The sequence below is a fragment of the Rhinolophus sinicus genome, chromosome 16 (genome assembly GCF_057876585.1).
Source record: "Rhinolophus sinicus isolate RSI-liver-muscle chromosome 16, RSI-T2T, whole genome shotgun sequence".
NCBI lineage: Eukaryota > Metazoa > Chordata > Mammalia > Chiroptera > Rhinolophidae > Rhinolophus > Rhinolophus sinicus.
Window position 1 is genome coordinate 105349526 of NC_142516.1, and position 20036 is coordinate 105369561.

A 20036-nucleotide genomic window follows, 5' to 3' on the forward strand; every position below is an offset into this window, starting at 1 on the left:
TTAAATTTATTCCTAGGCTCTGGAGCATTAAGTGTATATTAATGTGCAGAATAAACATGAAAGGTTATCAGCTCCAAAAACCTTTAATCATAAGATATGGTCAAGATCTAGCCATCTGGAACTAAAATTCATGTTTGAGCTCAACAAGCACCCTGAAGTTCTAAAGATCAGATGAAACGTACCTGGTAAGTGGCAAAAGCCATACAGAGGGCGTTGCTGTCATTGGGGAGGAGGGTTTGAATGGGTGGGGAAGAGCATTGTGTTTTACTCTGGAGACCTGGGTAAACTGAGCAAATACAAGTACAACAGATTCTATTTCTTATATTCCCTGCTACTTTTACCTCTCTGGACTTCCAGTTCCTGATTAAAAAACAAAAAGCAAAATAACAAAAACAAAGAAACAAAAACAGGTACAGAATAAAGCACTCAATAGAAGTTTGATGAATGAATAACTGAATGCATGAAAGAGTAATCAGCAGAATTAGACTAGATCCACATCTTCACCTTTTGATAGAGTGTCTCGTATTTATCAGAAGCCTTACGTGCAGCACTTGGAAGACTCATCATTGCTTAGGTCCATTCACCTCACTGGTGCGGTTCGTGAGCAGTGGCTTAGGTACACTGGGTGGAGGAAGGGGCCACAGAGAGGGCTGTGGGGTCAGTGTCTGCTTTAGCCCCAGCCTTTCCGGGGGGAATGACCCCATGAGCTTTATGCCTGCCCATTCCCGAGCCGTGAGGAGGCCACCAGGGTAGACTCTCTGACTGGACATGATGACGTCTTCAAGCCGTCCTGTGCTACTGTAACTCCTACAATAGTGTGAGAGGCAGACACCTGTCCCTTAGGAATCACAACCTGAATTTTTAGGGATAGACTTACTGAGGATGAAGGGTAAAAAGACAGGAGGTCTGGATTCCCTTTAAAACGTTTCCGCAATAACGAAAGAAACAGGGAGGGAGAAACGGAGAAAAGGGAGGGAAGGAGGAAAAGAAAAACGCGACGATGAAGCAAGCGCAGCAAATTTTGAACGTGTTGAATCTGTTCATTATACTACTCGCTCTACATTAGTGAATGTTTGAAATTTTTAATGGTAAACCTTAATTTAAAAAAGATACACAGCAACTTGTCGAAGCCAACTGCTGCATTACTAGAGGAAACCAGCCGCAGCGCTTCGTGCTCCACTAGCTCAGAGACAGGCGCCCCTAGAGTTTCTGGTCAGCCGACGCGGACTGCGTGTCCCGCAGGCCCTGCCTTTACCCTTCTAACGCGCAAGCAGGGCCTCCAGACCACAGTCGTAAGGGACTGTGCACCGAGGCCTCCAGACCGCCTGAGGCTCAGCTCTCCCCGGATCCTGCCAGACCCAACGCGGCCTGGGTGTCTGGATCACCCTCAACTACAACAGCGACGCAAAGCCGGAAACTGCCCGCAGCACACAGCGAGCGTGCAGAGCGCCTTGCAAAAAAGTAAGCCGTTTGCTATCGTTTTCTCCTTCAGATGCACTTTATTTGCAAACAGACTGGTGTTCCAACAGTCATCATTACTGTGAGTCTCCCGATTATTCGAGAGTCTCAATAAACCAAACCACAGAGTAAACCTGCCTACCTCCTGCAGGCTCTTCTGCCAGCCTGAAGTCACACACACACACACACACACACACACACACACACACACACACTGAAAAGTAAGGAGAGACAATGGTAATGACTAAAAAAGAAAGGAAAAAACTCATTATTCATATTCCCTCTTCAAATTACCAGCCATCAAAATGGCAGCCCTGGGGTCCACCTGGCTCTGGGTGACATACTGAGGGAGTTCTCTCTTGCTGTCCCTGCAGAGAAGCTGTGCAGGGTCTGGCTTCTGCTGGCCCTGAAAACAGCTCTTCCAGGGTCACAGTGAGCTGTCCCTGTCAAGGGCTGCGCTCCCACATCACCTACAGCATGTGGGCTTTTCAGCGGAATTTTCTTTCCTCCTCTGACGTTTCTTCTGGTGCTGTACCTGTACTATTTCAACTATTAAAACTTATTTTTAAAAAATTATTTTAAAAGGGACACATGCTGAAAGTAAAAAAGAAAAGAAAAAGAAAACATACAAAAAGGTACAAAGTGAAGGGTAAAAAAGTCTCTTTCCTTCCTGACCCTCAGTCTCATCCCCCACAGACACCATTGTTGAGTTTCATGGTAGCCTTCAAGATATTTTTCATGTATATGTTATTAGGTAGTTATAAATATTTAAAATAGTTTCTCCCCGCTATTATTTTTTTCTACTATTAATCCAGAGGGTTATGAGGAAAATTCTATAATGTTCATTTATTCAAAAATTTTAAAGTATCAGAAATTTTGGTTTAAAAACGGGAAATGGGGATGTAATGCACAGCACGGTGACTATAATAATACTGTATTGTACATTTGAAAGTTGCTAAGAGAGTAGATCTTAAAAGTTCTCATCACAAGAAAAAAATTGTAACTATGCATGCTGGTGGATGTTAACTAGACTTATTGTGGTGATCATTTTACAATATATACAAATATTGAATCATTGTTATACATTGGGAACTAATATTACATATGCCAATTATATCTCAATTAAAAAACAAAATTAATAGAAAAGTTCATATTAGATGTTCTAAAACATGATTGTACTATATCTACCTAACTGAGATGCTAACGAAATCAGCTTAAAAGTTAAAATGTATCATGGCAAATAAAATTAAGTAACAAAGGCTAGTCTCATTTTTCACTTAAGATGTTCCAGACATGTAATTTTGCAACATATTTTATAGACTTTAAAACAGCTACAGATTAAAGCTCAGATTTAAATAAATGCTTAAGCTATGCAAGCTACTGCTATCTATAATTAAACGACCACTTTATGGAGAATGCCCATTTCAACCACTAAAGAAGAAAAATTTAGCACAAAAAAGTCCTTGTAGAAATAAAAAAGAAAAGAACACAAACTTCTTTTGTAATTTGTGTTTGTATCTGTAAAGGCTGAATTTGTACTTGGATACATTTGCAAGGTTTTTGTTTTGTTTTCACTGTTTTATTTTTTAAGTGTGTTTCAATGAAGACCTAGAGAAAATAGTGCAATATTCATTATTAAGAGTGGGAGTATAAAGTGGAGTAAGAATAGCATCAGTACGTAAATCCTGTCAAAATTTATTCGCTTTTTCTAATCTGACTCATGAAACCTCAGCTTAATCAGACTTGATTTTTCTATGCCATGGCAATAGCATCCATCACTGTTTCCAGAAGGATCAGCTGCTTCAGCCCTCCTACAGCACCCCGATGACAAGGCTTTGGTGACTTCATAAATGTATGCTACCCAGCTGTCGTCCACTTAATGAGACGAGGAATTCCATTTGATGGAACCTGCCCCAGCAGATGGGGGTGGGGGGCCTTTCAGAACTAGGGGTATCAAACTGCTACACAAAATTCTATTATTCCTACAACACTGCAGCTTAGTGTTTGGTTTAGGACTTGAAAAATATTTGTCCCCTTTTAGGATACACCCTTCTCTGCCCAGGCAGTTGTTGCTTCTCAGATTAAGGATTTGAAAGGAAATTTTCCAAGGCTCATCTTAATGGGGTATATGCATTATCACTGTATTACATAGGAATTGGATGAAAATTAAATGTTCATCCAAGTACTGAGCGTGGATAGAAGGGGTCACAAAAGGCACAGAGGATGAGAGAATTGACATTGACTGAACTCTGCTCAACGCCAGGCACTGTGCCAGGTGTCCTATATCGTTTCGATTCGAGTGTGGCCTGTGAGCCACAGCATGGCACAGGCTCCAGTGAGGCAGTTTGGCCCACATGCGGAATCTCAGACTCCACCCTGACATAAGGAATCAGAATCTGCATTGTAAAAAGATCCCCAGGTGATTCCTGTGCAAGGTCATGTTTGAGAAGCACCGCCCTACATGACAAAGCTTTATTTAATCCTCATAACAACCCTTTGAAGAAAATATTGTTTCCATACTTTATTGATAAGTACTGTGGTCTGAATGTGGCCCTTCAAAATTCATATGTTAAGATCTCACCCACTTAAAGATGATGGTATTTGGAGTTGGGGCCTTTGGGAGCTTAGGTCATAAGAGTGGGGCCCTCATGAACGCAATTAGTTCTCTTAGAAAAGAGGTTCCTGAAAGATCCCACTTCCCTTCCACAAAGTGAGGACACAGTGAGAAGGCGTCAGCTATGAACCTGGAAAAGGGCCCTCACCTGACCATCCAGCCTCCAGAACTGTGAGAAACAAGTGTCTGTTGTTTATAAGCCACTCAGTCTGTGGTATTTTACAGCAGCCAGAATGAACTAAAACAATAAGGAAACTGAGACAGAAAGTTTCCTTCCTTCCTTCCCCTTCTCCTTCCAGAAAGCATTTATAGGAGTGAAGGGAGCCCAAGGTTTCACAGCTGGTAAACAGCAGAGCCAGCATTCAAAAGCTCATTTGTGGACCCCAAAGGCCATACCCCAGACTTCTTGAATAATCGTCAGTCACCATCTGGAACAATGCTGAGTAATTGGCACAGCACTGAAAAGGCAACCTGTGGCCTGTATGAAGCTGACTGATAGCAAAGAAAAGTGCCGGAAGCCATGTCATGAGAAATGGTGGAAGGCATTCACACTAGGAGCTGTTGGGTAGACAGGGGATTCCCTCTGGGTTACACAGAGGGCAGAACTAGGACCAATGAGGAGAGTCATAAGGAGGTTAATTTCAACTCAACATACGGGAGAATTTTCTTGCAAGTAGAGCTGTTCATTTTGGAAAGAGAGCGTTGACTGAAAGTTTTCAAGCAAAGGGTGGATATGACGCTATGTCTTTCTGGGCCATTAGTAAAATTCCTATTTCAAGAGGGGGATTGGACTAGTTGGCCCCTAAATCCAATTCTTAGACAAGGTTCTCTCATTTTCCACACACAGTACTGGGCATTCCCTTAAAAGTGTTAGTTGTGATGCATGCTGTCCCCATATGGGACTCTACCCCCACTCCCCACAGAGGGGACAGCTGTGGGAAACCATGTTCTACACTGTGACAGCCACTTCTCTGGCTTTAGGTGATTGGAGCAGAGGACAAGGAGGGACAGGGATGAGTTGGGCCAATGAAATTCTTACTCTCTAGAACACAAACTCAGAAATAGGGAATAAATCCAAACTCATTCTGAAAACTAATATGTAGCAGAGGTCATGAGAGGCCAAGAATAAATCTACGTTATGAATAAACTCAAGTTACCAAGAAGCAGGATATATTAGTTTGCTAGGGCTGCCAGAAAAAAGTACCACAAACCGTGTGGCTTAAAACCACAAACACTGGGAGGCCGGTTAGCTCAGTTGATTAGAGTGCGAAGCTCTTAAGAACAAGGTTGCTGGTTGGACCGCACATGGGCCACTGTGAGCTGCACCCTCCACAACTAGATTGAAACAACTACTTGACGTGGAGCTGATGGGTGCTGGAAAAACACACTTAAAATAAATTTTTAAAAAGTTTAATAAAACAAAAACAAACAAAACACCCACAAACATTTATCGTCTCTCAGTTCTGGAGGCTCGACATCCAGAACCAAGGTGTCGACAGGACCGGTTCCTTCTGAGGGCGGTTCCCCCTGCTTCTGGTGGTTTGATGGTGATATTTGGCGTTTCATGGCTTCCAGAGGGATCACCCTGATCTCTGCCTTCATGTTCACATGCAATATGTGTGTCTTTGTGCCCACATTTCCCCCTTTCGTAAGGACAACAGTTGTACTGGATGAGGGCCCACCATAATGGCCTCGTTTGAACTTAATTACCTTTGTAAAGACCCTATTGCTAAGTACCACATTCTGGGGTTAGGACTCCAACATATCTTTTTTTGGGGGGTGGGGAGGACACTATTCAACCCATAAAACATGGATACAGGTAGATGCTATGGGATACAAAAACCCCCACAAAACACAAAAAAGCGAGAAAGCCAGCAAGTGGCAGAAAGAGAAGCAGGCCTAGAGGAGCCAGGAGGCGGGGAAAGTCACCTTAGCACACAGCTGCCTCTGATTCAGAACCACCCTTCAGTTCCAGACTCCAGGAGGCTAGATCTCAGCTTCTGCTGGGTGTCCATGAGCTGCCACGCGCCTGCTGCTCTGTGTATCTGCCTGTCACTTGAATTAGTCTGACTAAATAAATCAGAGGTTCTTGCCTCTAAGAGCTTCACTGACAGGTTTGACACTGAACATACCACTGTCCTTAGAAACTTGTATTTTAGTGACAAAACTGGCAATCTACACTGCCTTCTCCTTTTGTTCCTAAAGTAATAAACAATGTGTTCAAACCGGATAGTGACTTAAAAAAAAACAATGTGTACCAATCTTGAATAACAAAAGCTTTTTCGAATCTCTTCCACAAAGTGGTGACGTTTTGGGGCCACCATTTTGAATGGGCAGAAATATGTTCTCCCTGGATGAGTGGAAAGCCAGCTCTAGCCAACTTGCTTTTTATCCTGCTATGGAGCTGATGGTCCCAAACATCTGTGGTCTTAGGATGAAATCAGCTTTGCCAAAGAACTCTGCAGTGAGGCAGTGCATCTCTGAAGATGCAAAGATGGGAAAGTAACAGTCTTTGCCCTTAAGGGACTCAAAGGAAGGTAGTAACTCCCCCACACCCTCAAAAAAACTTGTGAAACATTGTGATAGAGAATTTACAAAGAACTGGGGAAATACCGAACATGATTAAACGGAAAGTAGTAATAAAATCTGCCTCAGGCTGTTAGACAGGGTTTCTCCCAGGGTACATGGTTGGAGTTGGGTTTTTGGGGGCAAGTATGTGTGCATGTACCCAGAATATGTAAAAAACCCTTTCCCCTCAGGGAACTAATCATTCTAAATACTTGGGATAAACAAGCTTACTTCTTTTGCCCAATTTTTGTATTATTTTTTAAAAGCTGGTTGTTCTACCTTAGTTGAAATATAAACAGAATGCTGTTTTAATGTCTTCAAATTGCTATTTCTTTACCTTTGGCAGTTGCAGGTAAATGTGGTAAAAACTGTCCAGAGTTGGATTTTCTGGAGGGAGAAGACAGAAGACAACAGAAAGAATAGAGAAAAGCTGGTGGAGACAGAAGGTCAAGGGTACATGGAAAAGGTTCGTAGGCAGGAAGTGAGAGGAGAGGAGCAGGTAGGTGACCACCTCACTGTGGGAATGCCCTCAGTCTCTGGGAAACTGGGTGGTGGTCGCCTATTATGGGGTGGCATACAAGAGGTGGCAGGGAGAGGTGCCCACAGCCCCAGAGATACTCTCTGCATTTGGAGGGAGAGTTGTGCCACTCGAGCCTCTGGATCCCTCTTATTGAGGAGTTGCCCACCCACTCAATGAGACTGCCCACAGCATTAAACTGCCAAAGCACTTCCAACCATGGGGCCACCAAACCTGTAATGCCATTGCTTTGCTGAAGCCTTGACTGGCATTGTGAAGCTTCCTCAAGACAGACTGGGAGGTACAAGACCATTCTCCAGGGTCTCGGTCATTGCCAGCAGGTTGGGTCTGGGTGATGGAGTTCCCCAGCCCCGCCGATCAGGGCCTCAGTGATGGTGGTGCAGCAGCACTGCAGCCTAGGCTCTCCTTGGCCACAGCGGCCTGCGAGTAGTGGCAGCAGCAGCACGAGCCTCGCTGGGAATGCAGGGTACAAGAGAAGGGGAGCCACTGGCTGCCTGTCCTATTCTCAGGAGAACCTGGGAGATGGGGCTGGGGCGAGAGGGCGGGGGAGGCAGGGACGGGGGCGTCGACCTATGTGTAACCTCCTAAGTGTCTGAAGCTGACCATGCGATCCTTGTTCTGCCTTTTGACTGTCAATGTCAATATCCTCAGTGAGATATTATACTGCAGTTTTGCAAGATGTGACCATTGGGGAATCTGGGTAAAATGTACATGGGATCTGTCTATCCTCTCTCTGCAGGTGAATCTATAATTATCTCAAAAAAATTAATTTAAAAAATGGGCAAAAAGATTTGAACACATTTCCCAGTAGAAGATATATGAATGGCAAATAAACATATGAAAAGATGTTCCGCATCACTAGACATCACGGAAGTGCCAGCTGACAAGTGTTGGTCATACACATCTATTAGAATAACTAAAAGAAAAGAGAGCAGCAGCACAAATAACAATACTAAGGGTGATGGACTGAATGTTTCTGTCCTCCCAGATGCATCTGTCAAACACCTAATCCCCCATCGTGATGGTCTTTACAGGTGGAGCCCATGGGAGGTAATTAGGTATAGATGCGATCAGGAGGGTAGGGCCCCCCTGATGGGATCACTGTCCTTATAATCTAAGAAGAAGAAGGGAAACCAGGGCTCGCTCTCAGCCCTGTGAGGACACAGCAAGTAGGCACCTGTCTGCAACCCTGAAGTGGACTCTCACCAGACCATCATGGCATCTGATCTTGGACTTCCAGCCTCCAGAAAATGAGAAATAAGCATCTGTTATTTAAACCACCCAGTTGGTGGTATTTTTGTTACAGCAGCCCGAGCTGACTAAGACACTGTGACGATGTGAAGCAACTGGAACTCTCAAGTGTCACTGGTGGGAATGGAAAATGTACAGCCACTTTGGAAAACAGTTCGGCAGTTCCTACTCTAGTTAAAGAATCCGACGCCTAGGCACTTACCCAGGTCAAATAAAAACTTATGTCCACACAGGCTTGTAAGCAGATGCTAATAGCAGTACTATTTTTAACAGTGAAAAACTAGAAACAACCCAAATGTTCATTAAATGGTAAATGAATAAATAAATTGGGATATATCCATATACTGGGATACTATTCAGTAAATTATACTAAGTACAAGACTATACACTATATGATTTCATTTATATGAAATTCTACAAACAGCAAAACTTTAATGACAAGAGGCAGATCAGTGTTTTCTGGGGGCAGAGGTCGGGTTGGGATCATCTCAAAGGGGAAGGAGAAAACTTTTTAAAAAGTGATGAAAATGTTCTATACTGTGTATGTGGTGGTGGTTACACAACTGTACACAATCACCCAAATTCATCAAAAGTGGTGAATTTTATTGAATACAAATTATAACTCAATGAAGCTGAAGGGGGAAAAGAGAATTTAGAAAAGTGGCTGGTTACTATAGCTATATCTCAATTGCTTTCACTTATAGCGATAATAATCAGTTAGAACAAAGGAAAACTACCACTAGTACCAATATAAAATATTTCTGAAGTAAAATGTAAGAGACTTTCTGAAGTTTTTATAAACTGGCTTCCGTTAGAGCCAGCAATTCCATTTTCAGGATTCATCCTCAGCCAATAATTAGACAACTGCATGAAAATGCACAGAGAGCATTCTATATAATTGCCAGCAACTGGAAAGAGCCTGTAAGTCCTATAATTAGGGACTGGTTAAATAGATTACACATAAAGTATAATAGCATCCTGTGAAGTTATTTAAAATTATGAGGTAGTTCAATAGATACTGATATGCATGGGCAATGAACATAGTTGAATGAAAAAAAGCAACAAAGAATGAATAGTATGATCCCATTTTCATAAAAAGAACTTTGGGTGTATATTTTCATATAAATTCTGGAAGGCTATTCTTAAGAATACTAACAATAATTACCTCTGGGTGATTTTATCTTTTTTTTCCTTTTAGGTATGTAAATGTTATACATTTCACAAGGATCATGGGAATACACAATTTAACCAAATTTTGTTTCAAAGACTGTCTGACATAGAAAAAGAACTCTGACGTTCTAGATATCTGAGTAGTTTGAGGCTTAAAAATGTAAATGACTGATATCTACTACAAATTACAAGGATAAAATCATTTTTCTATCCATTCAATATTAACCAGTACTGCAGAATAGCTCCTACAAACCCGGCCAGGCCAGGCACTGAGCTAGTGGAGACAAAATCATTACAAATTGTGTTATAAAGGAAAAAAATAAGATATTTCCCTAGAATATCTTTTCCATTTCAAAGGAAATGAAATAAATTTTAGTAGTATTAAAGTTTTTTGAAGTATTTACATACTTCCTCTGTATACAAAAGATTTTAGACCAATTACACCAAAAACATTCAATTAAATGGTAAAACATACATAAGAACTTTTAAATATTAGTTATGAAAAAAATATAAAAATGAAGAAGAATCCAGCTCAGGGATTCTTCAATAAAAACATATACTATACACAGATCATCTTTTGTTGTTATTATAGAGCTTAATGTGACTCTGAGCTTCCTAGCAGTCCAAGTGAAAAGGGAGAAACATATTGTTCTTGCTGTCAGAGACAAACCAATTTAACTATTATTCTTCAGATGAAACAGTAAGAGAAAAACTCTCTGCTTTTGCATAAGCTCTGAGAGGACACGGCCACCCATTTTGTCTGTAGCTAGCACAGCACCTGACACCCAAGTGGGCACTCAACTGTATGTGGAAATGAGGAACAACAGGAAAAAGTGTGTCATTCTGAAATGTGGCTACACAGACAGCCATCCCTATTGCTAGGTGACATGTCTTATTCACGATGTTAGAAAACAGACGGAATTTTGGTCTGCAGAAGTACAAGGGCTGTCCACCCATACCCTAGAAAACGAAAAGTGGGTCATGATGGGTGCTATTCCTTGGGCTTTCAATCTGAGACCATGTCTAAGCTTGTATTATTAGTCAGGGTTCTACAGAGAAGCAGAACCAATGGCAGATATACCTATATATCTGTCTATACCTACATACGTATATAGACATATATGCACATACCTGTGTCTATCTATCTATCTATCTATCTATCTATCTATCTATCTATCTATCTATCTATCTACCTACCTACCTACCTACCTACCTACCTATCTATCTATCTATCTATCTATCTATCTATCTATCTATCTATCTATCTATCTAGAAATTTGTCATAAGCAATTGGCTTATGCAATTGTGGAGGCTGACAAGCTCCGAGATCTGCAGGGTGAGTGGGAAAGCTGGAGCCTCAAGGGAGCTGGTGGTGCAGTTCTAGTCCGAGTGCGGAGGCCTGAGAACCAGGCGAACCAATGGTGCAGATCGAGTCTAACAGCCGGCAGGCTTGAGACTCAGGAAAAGCCATGGTTTCAGTTCAAGCCTGAAGGCATGAAAAAGCTGATGTCCTAGTTTGAAGGTAGTCAGGCAGGGGGAATTCTTGCCTACTCCAGGGAAGGTCAGCCTCTTGTTCTATTCAGGCCTTCGACTGATTGGATGAGGCCCACCCACATTAGGGAGAGCAATCTGCTTTACTCAGTCGACCAATTTAAATGTTAACCTCATCCAGAAACACCCTCACAGAAACACCCAGAATAATGTTTGACCAAATATATGGGCGTCCCATTGCTCAGTCAAGTTGACACACAAAATGAACCATCACAAAGCTCTATCATTAATGCACAGCTATACCAATGGTGATTCACCCAGTATGCCAAACAGCATGAGGACTATAAATTCATTTACCAGAGAGAATATCTGTATCAGAGCAAAACTGACGAAGACGACAATGCCAAGAAAGGAAAGGGAAAATAGGAGACAGTAACAGACTGTGAATTAAGAGGCAACTTCAGACCTAATATAAAGCAAGTAGTAGGAGGAAGACATTTTTAGACAGTCCCAAGATCAGAGGCTGAAGTTATTGCAGCGGAAGGTGAGGAACAGATGGTAATGCTGCATGGAAAAGGGTAATGTCCAAAATACACACATTAACAGGGACTTAAGCAGCCGCTGGGCTTCAGGATTTCTCAAAGCAGGACTACCCATGGGTATTAAGATACAACAAATGGACAGACAACCAAAGTCCCGGTTTTCCGTGACAACTGTCCTTCACCGTGAAGAACAAGCCTAAGGTATGCTCCACAGCGACGAATGTGTGGGAGTGACTAGGCAGAGGGGTTTGATCAGAGGGTACGTGGTAGATTCAGGCAGATTCTGCCCTGACAGAAGTCAATTCCCGTGGCCAGGAGCAGCACCAGCCTGCAAGTGCCACACAGCCCACTTCTCTGCATCCTCACTCTTCCCTTGATCACTTGCCCACAAACACACTCAGACCTTCCCATCTTAAACAGAACCCAAGGTCTCTTGCCTGCCCCTGCGATGTCTCTTGAGCTACCTTCTAATACTGGCTTCCTACCCCAACCCGAACTCCGGAAAGTCTTGCATGTGGTGCCTCGGCCTCTTCTTCACCCCCCTGCTAAGCCCTAGACTTAACCTTCTGGTGGCTCCATTCAAGCAATACCACTCTTACCAAGGCCTTTCTAATTGCTGGACCCAAAGGCTCTGGCTCAGCTCTCACTTTTTAAAAAACTTTTTAAATAGTGTTGCAGCAACTAACAGTAATCTTGAAATTCCCTTTCTTGGGTCCCAGGACCCAGCACTATTCCTGATTCTTGGTCTTGCCCACTTTTTTTTTTTCATTCCTGGCTCTTCTACTTCGATATAGATGTTTAAAAAGACTCTGCTCTCATTCCTCAGCCTTTTCACCTTTCTGTTCTCTTGCTCAGAAAACTCACTCATTCCCGGGGCTTCCTGCTGTCTCCTTCAACGCAGTCAAGAACTTCCAACTCTCTCTGTTCTGCCTTGACTTTGTCTCTCCAGCTTGTCTTGCATTTTCAGTTGCCTTCTGGCCATTTCTCCTCAACTACACATCAGATCTTCAGATTCATAGGGGTGATGAAATCTGCAATGTGACTTTCCTGTCTTTGTTAACTTTATCAACATTACCACATCGGCCGAATTCTAAACCCCAAGATCATCTCCACCCCCAGTATATAAGCAGTCCCTGCGACTTATACTTCTCCCCTGGAACGTCTCCCGTACTTAGCTTTCCCCCCATTTCAACTTTCCCTACCACCTTAGCTCAGCTCTTTTTCATCTCACTTCCAAAATACCGCAATTGCTTTTAGCTGATCTCCTCGCCCCATTTAACTATCCTTTCCAATCCACCCTGCACCATGTTGGGAGAGAATTCTCCATGAATATCCCCTATTCCTGCACTGTCTGGGGTCTCTGAGCACAGGCATTTACACCAATTTAAGAGTATTTATATGAGGTGACATTCCAGGTTAATAAAGCTTAGAGACCACTCCCTCCTAAAATGTTGCAGGGTAATAAAAATAAAGACCTTGCCTACCCCTCCCTTAGGAAGATCTGTTTACATGCGTGAGAAAAGATAATGTCTCTCTAGAGAGAAGTATGAGTAAGTCACCAGCAGCCATATAAGATGGGAGCCTAGTTTGAGGGTTCTTCTCCTGTAATGCACCCACTGCATAAGCAGGTACCATCTGGCCCTCACTACATTGCCCTGGGAGGCTTGGGGAATCAACCAGACTAACTTGCTCACTTGTAAGAAGGGTAAAATCTCAGGCCCTGGGGGTGATCGGTTAGCTTAGTTGGTAGGATCGTGGTGCCGATAACACCAATGTTACCGGTTTGATCCCCGCTTGGGCCACTGTGAGATGCAACCAATAACTATGGTTGTTCCACACCCCCCCCAAAAAAAAATAAAAATCTCAGACCCTTCACAGTTTCTGACGTAATAAATCATCACCAAATTATCTTTCAAAAGATCTGCTTTGGCTATGCTACTTCCTTGTCTGAAATTCTTCAATGGCTTCCTACTACACAATAAAACTCAAAGTCTTACCTCCCATTTCAGCTCCCTTACCAGACTGTCCCCCCACTTATTCCCTTGGTAAACTGGTCAATCTGGACTTTAAGATGTTTCCCAAATATAGGAAGACACATCTGCCTCCATGCTCTGGCAGTGCTTAGAATGCTACCCCCAGATCACAGATGAGGAAAAGCCCAGGAGGCACCAGTGCACGAATCGCCCCTAGCAACCTTTGAGGGCCAGTGAGCCACACCACTGATTTGCTTGTTGTCATGGCTCCTACTAGGTGCACTGGTCGGTCCTCCATCCGAGGCCTAACCAACTGACCTGCAGCTTGGACATCAGGGAGCTGAACTCAGTCCAGCGGGGGAGCTCTGCGTTTGATGGCCAGCAGTCCCAACATTCTTCCCACCTGAGAAGGGGTGAGGCGAGGAAGCCCAGGTTCTAGTGCCAACAAGTGAATTGTGGTTTCAGTTCTACCCCAGGCCTTGAGGAGCTTACAACAAAACTAACATAACACAGTACAGAAATCACTATCTTCAGGTTTTTTGTTTTTCTTTTGTAAAGAACTTGGTACCACTAAGGACGCTGCGCTCTCTTTTTACAGACTTGAGAACTCTGCGAGGTGCAGTATCTCTGGCCAAACTCCCTCTACTTCCCAGGTTTCCGCAGGCGTTACATCGCAGGCTTACCTCAGGCCACGTCTCTGGGTCTTCTTGCAGTAAACTCCCAACCAAAAGATAATATGGGCCTGCATTTTTTTTGCAGGCCTTAACCGCTTAATTCAAGTGCCCTCCTCACCAATCTCAAGATATGCATACAAAGATGCTGGTTGAAGCATTGTACGTAAATAGCAAAATAAAAACATGCCCATTAATATGGCTGGTTAAATTACCATATTTCATCATCAATTGTAAGATATACCCCAATTTCAGAGACATAAAATATCAATAAAATGGTCCATAGTGGTTGTGTCATTGTTTTAATATGTGAAAAAAAAATGGGCATTTTAGAATTAAAGAACTAAGGCATTGTACATCATAAAGTGGAACATTCTGCAGCTAAGACGTAAATGGCACAAGATGGGGCTGGGTAGGGGACATTTCCCCCAGAACAGGGATGGGGGAGAGTGGAGCAATGATACCACACATCCGCTACACTTCAACGTGCCACTAGTGGAGATGCGTGTGGTGTTACCTGTAACAGTCTGTGCTTGAAAAGTAGACTTAATTTTAAACTAGGTGGTAGACAAATGGGTATGTGTTTTAGTATTTTAATACTTTTTAGTATTTTACTGCCTAAAATATGTTACAACACATTCTTCTTTAAGCAGGGCTAGCAACCAGTTTTACTGCCCCCGTATTTTGTGAGACTGTGTCCATTGGCAGTTTAAAAATCAATTCTATAAATAAAGGAGTTGAGGGAAATAATCACTGTCTCTTATCTCCACGTGTTGACTGTTATGAAAGAAGGAATTTTATCATTGCAGTAATATCTGGTATGTGCACATATCTGACTGACAAATACAGAACCAGGTGATTATTGAAAACTTTGCTTTCTCTCTCAATAGTAAAGACTTTGGCTTCACATCAGCCACAGGTTAAGATCAAATTAGCAATAAAGATGTTTTGGCATAGTTAAAAATAACTTTAAGAAAAAGGTGTGTGCATGGGGAAGGGGTATTTCAATAGAATTTCTTTAAATACAACCCTCCTGGCCATTTATAAAGTGGGTTGAAAATTTAGGGACACGTTTCCTAAAGCCCAGGTGATATATAGAGTGCAAGCTCTGGAGTCAGACTAAACTAACTCAGAATCTGTCGGCTGTGTAGCATTGTGAAGTCAACCTAACTTGGCAGGATCTGTCCCCCTCTATAAATGGGACAATAACTAGCTTATGGGGTGTTATAAAGATTCGAAATTTTAAACACAGTCCTGTGCCTGGCACACAGTCGTCACCCAATAAATGGCGATTACTACTAAGGCACGCGAGGTTTTCTGTTTTGGTACAGGCCCTCGGCATTCGCGCAGCACGCCCCATCACCTTTCCCTGCTCCCCCTGGGGCGCTCAAGGTCTCTCTTATTTTCAGTTCAACATTTAAGTACAGGTTGCAATGTCAAGTAAGCCAAAGTCAAGTACCTGACAATCAAACCAACACAACACAGTACAGAAATCACTATCTTCGGGTTTTTGTTTTTTTTGTAAAGGGATTGGCACCACTGAAGTAGCTGCGCTCTCTCTCCTTATACACTTGGGAACTTGGAGAGGTGCGGTATCTGAGCAAAGGCCACGAGCACGGCGGCCTCCCTGTACTTCCCCGGTCTCCGCAGACTTCTCGCCCCACTCGTCCCAGTCCTTTGCAGGACACTCTCTGGGACGAGAAAGGGGTATCAAGAGAGTCGCCATCCGCCCGCGTTTTCGGGTCTGAGGTGACAGCACTTACCAGTGCGAAGTGCACCAGGGCGTCGTAGCAGAGCCAGGCGAGCGCCCCGCGGTCTGCCGCCCCACGCCCGCGGCCCAGGCTCAGGCCCAGCGCGCAGCCCGCGCCCAGCAGCGAGGCGCACAGCAGCAGCGAGCCGCCCGCCGCGGCCCCCAACTCCCCCCAGGCGCCCATGCTTCCGATGCTCCCGACGCCAGTGGCGGGTACAGCGGGCAGGGAAAGGAGGGCTGGCTGAGAAAAGGTGGGGCCAGGCCTCCCGAGGGGGCGGAGCTTCTCGGCCAGGGCGGAGCCTAACAGTCTCCCCTTCCCGCCTTGCCTCCTGGCCAGCTACCGGAGCACGGAAGTTTTCTGATGAGTCACGAGCTCGCCCAACTGCCTGGACCAAACCTATTCCCGGACCAAACGCAAAGGCCACACCTTTTGATGCAGTTTGATTTTTAACAAGGTTCAAAACCTTAAGCCACAAAATGAAGTCCAGATGGTAGAAATTTTGCCAATAGACTGGGGAGAATTTTAGGGACTAAAGGTTCTAATGGGGCCCTTGCAAGTCTTGAAGGCCAGGTGAGGGCCAAGGGCGTTTTCAGCCACCAGCAGACTTTTTAAAGCCCTTGTGGCTTACTTTGACCCTATGTCTTAAAAATCCAGAAATGCAGCAGAAGCATGGGCGAGAGGAGCTATGGGTCAAATCAGCTTGGCACTAGATGCTTTTATCTATGGTGTGTTATCTAATGTCACAACAACCCTAGGAGGTCAGTATATATATACCCCGTTTCCCCAAAAATAAGACCTAGCAGGACCATCGGCTCTAATGTGTCTTTTGGAGCAAATTAATATAAGACCCGGTCTTATTTTAAAGGCCGGGTCTTATATTAAAATAAGACCATCTATTTTATTAATTTTTGCTCCAAAAGACACATTAGAGCCGATGGTCCGGCTAGGTTTTACTTTTGGGGAAACACAGTATTTTCCTATTTTACAAATGTGAAAACAGGCCCAGGACAGAATCCATGACTGGATGATCCCAAGGCTTTTGCTTTTTGACCCTGCACTCTGATGTCTTAATAGGCAACTATAGCTTTCCTCTGAGGAAGTGCCACTTTATCCCAATCATGTTAACCTTTACTTTTGCTAGCATCTTTTTGTTTACTTGCTTTTAACCTTCTCCCCCTCTCACTTCCTTAGGCCCCTGTTACTTAGAGACTTAGCACTGGCGAAAGGAGACCAAGGTGGTTATTTTAGTTTTGGGTAGCCAGATAAAATACAGGATGCCCAGATAAATTTAAATTCCAGATAAAGAACAAATTAATTTAAAAACATATACTTATACCATGGTATCACTAGGTTACTTAGGCTAAAAATATCGTTTGTTTTAAAATGTGGTATATACATACAATGGAATATTATTCAGCCATAAAAAGGAATGAAATTCTGACACATGCTACAACATGGGAGTACCTTGAGGACATTATGCTAAATGAAATAAGCTAGCCACAAAAAAGACAAATGCTCTATGATTCCACTTATATGAAGTGTCTAAAGTAGTCATATTCCTAAAGACAGAAAAGAGAATGGTGGTTACTAGTGGCTTGGGGGAAGGAGAAGAGGGGAGTTGTTTAATGGCTATAGAGTTTCAGTTTTGCAAGACGAAAAGGTTCTGGAGTATTGATGCTCAACAATGTGAATATACTTAACATACTGCACTGTACACTTAAAAATGGTTAAGATGGTAAATTCTGTTATGTGTATTTTACCACAATTTTAAAAAGTGACTTCTGGAACTGAACATAAATTCTGTAACTTTCTCCTCTAGTTACTTCCTATATAATTTTTTTTTTAATTTTACAGAATTCTTAATTTTTTAAAAAGATTTTATTGGGGAAGGGTGTGTACTTCCAGGACTTTTTTCCAAGTCAAGTTGTCCTTTCAATCTTAGCTGTGGAGGGTGCCATTCAGCTTCAAGTTGTTGTTCTTTCAGTCTTAGTTGTGGAGGGCGCAGCTCAGCTCCAGGTCCCGTTGCCGTTGCTAGTTACAGGGGGCGCAGCCCACCATCCCTTGCGGGACTCAATGAATCAAACCGGCAGCCTTGTGGTTGAGAGCCCACGCTCCAACCAACTGAGCCATCTGGGAGCTCAGTGGCAGCTCAGCTCAAGGTGCCATGTTCAATCATTTGTTGCAGGGGGCTCTGCCTACCATCCCTTGCAGGACTCAAGGAATCCAACCGGCAACCTTGTGGTTGAGATCCCACTGGCCCATGTGGGAATCGAACCGGCAGCCTTCGGAGTTAGGAGCATGGAGCTCCAACTGCCTGAGCCATGGGCCGGCCCCCTATATCATTTTTTATATAGCAGTTAACACCAGTTGAAATTATTGATACATTTATTACTAGTCTCTTGCTTCTAGAATATAAGCCCCACAAGGCCAGGGGTTGTGTCTGGCTTGTTTACTACTGTGTCCCTTTCACCTATTACAGAGTTTGGCATATACTAGTTGCTCAATTAACTACTGACTGAAGGAGTGAGTATAGGCAATCCTGCCACCTATACTTTGGATTCTCTTCTGTAACTTAGAAAACTGATGGTCATTCTTCTCTTGTATCTATCTTTCTCAACTGGATTTCCCACACCATCTTCCCCATATCACCCTTTAGTGACTACCCTGCCCGCCTCCCCTTCAGAGCAAATTAAAACCCTAAGAAACGACGAGTAATTAGATTCACTGTCTTCATATTCTACCCCTGCTCCTCAGTTCTTCCTGGTTTCCACTCTCTTTACTGCAGTGATACAGACCTTAGGTACCAGTGACCTCCACATCACTAACCCCAAGGACACTTCCTGTTCTACTTAACTTGACCTCTCAACAGCATCATTGGGTGCTGAAATCTTTTCCCTCAGTTTTCTGAGAAAACACAGGGCTTTCTTCCTGCCTCCCCGGCCATACCTTGTTTCCTTTGCAACCTCATTCTCCACGACATGCTCGTGGAGTGTTGGAACTCTACAGCACTGTCCTAAACACTGTTCTCACTCCAGTGCTGGGTCCAAGCAGTCTCCTCCTCACCCCCTACGTTAATAACCATCAAAACAGGCAGAGGATTCAAATGTCTAGCCTGGCCCTCTCCTCTGAGCCCCAGACCAGTATTTCCAACTGCCCTACTTGACAGTCATTTCAATGTCTCAACCCAACACAACCGAACTGCACTATCACCCTCTACTCTGAGTCTCTTCCAGTGTTCCCTGTCTTGTTACTTCAATTTATTGGTTACTGCAATCCAGAAACCTAGAAATCATCCTGATACTTCCCTCTCCCCAAACTCCAGATTGAAGGCATTGCCAACTCCTATTTTAGCAGCCAAGTATCTCTCTTTTTTTAAAAATTGACCATGTACCATGTCCCAAGTTTTTTGTGGTTTTTTTTATCAGCCTTCTTTTTATTCTACTTTTTTTTTTTTTTTTTATTGGGGAAGGGGAACAGGACTTTATTGGGGGAACAGTGTGTACTTCCAGGCCTTTTTTCCAAGTCAAGTTGTTGTCCTTTCAATCTTAGTTGTGGAGGGCGTAGCTCAGCTTCAAGTTGTTGTCCTTTCAGTCTTAGTTGTGGAGGGCGCAACTCAGCTCCAGGTCCAGTTGCTGTTTTCTAGTTGCAGGGGGCACAGCCCACCATCCCTTGTGGGAGTCGAACTGGCAACCTTTGTGGTTGAGAGGATGCGCTCCAACCAACAGAGCCATCTGGGAGCTCAGCAGCAGCTCAGCTCAAGGTGCCGTGTTCAATCTTAGTTGCTGGGGCAGAGCCCACCATCCCTTGCAGGACGCGAGGAGTTGAACCGGCAACCTTGTGGTTGAGAGCCCACTGGCCCATGTGGGAATCGAACCGGCAGCCTTCGGAGTTAGGAGCATGGAGCTCCAACCGCCTAAGCCACCGGGCCGGGCCGGCCCCCAGCCAAGTATCTCTTGATCCCATCCACTTCATGGACCAAGCTGTTCACCATCTCTTGCCTCAGTGCTTT

At 43.7% G+C, this 20036-nt stretch overlaps 1 protein-coding gene across 1 annotated transcript in view; it reads right to left on the reverse strand.

The window, feature by feature from the left end:
• The window catches only part of EBPL (EBP like), a 28662-nt gene extending 12365 nt beyond the window's left edge, over window positions 1–16297 (reverse strand). Inside the window, exon 1 of the mRNA XM_019748042.3 lies at window positions 16040–16297. Coding sequence (XP_019603601.1) covers window positions 16040–16210 — 171 coding nt within the window. The 5' untranslated portion in view covers window positions 16211–16297. The remainder of the gene's footprint in view (window positions 1–16039) is intronic.
• Between the last annotated feature and the right edge of the window lie 3739 nt (window positions 16298–20036).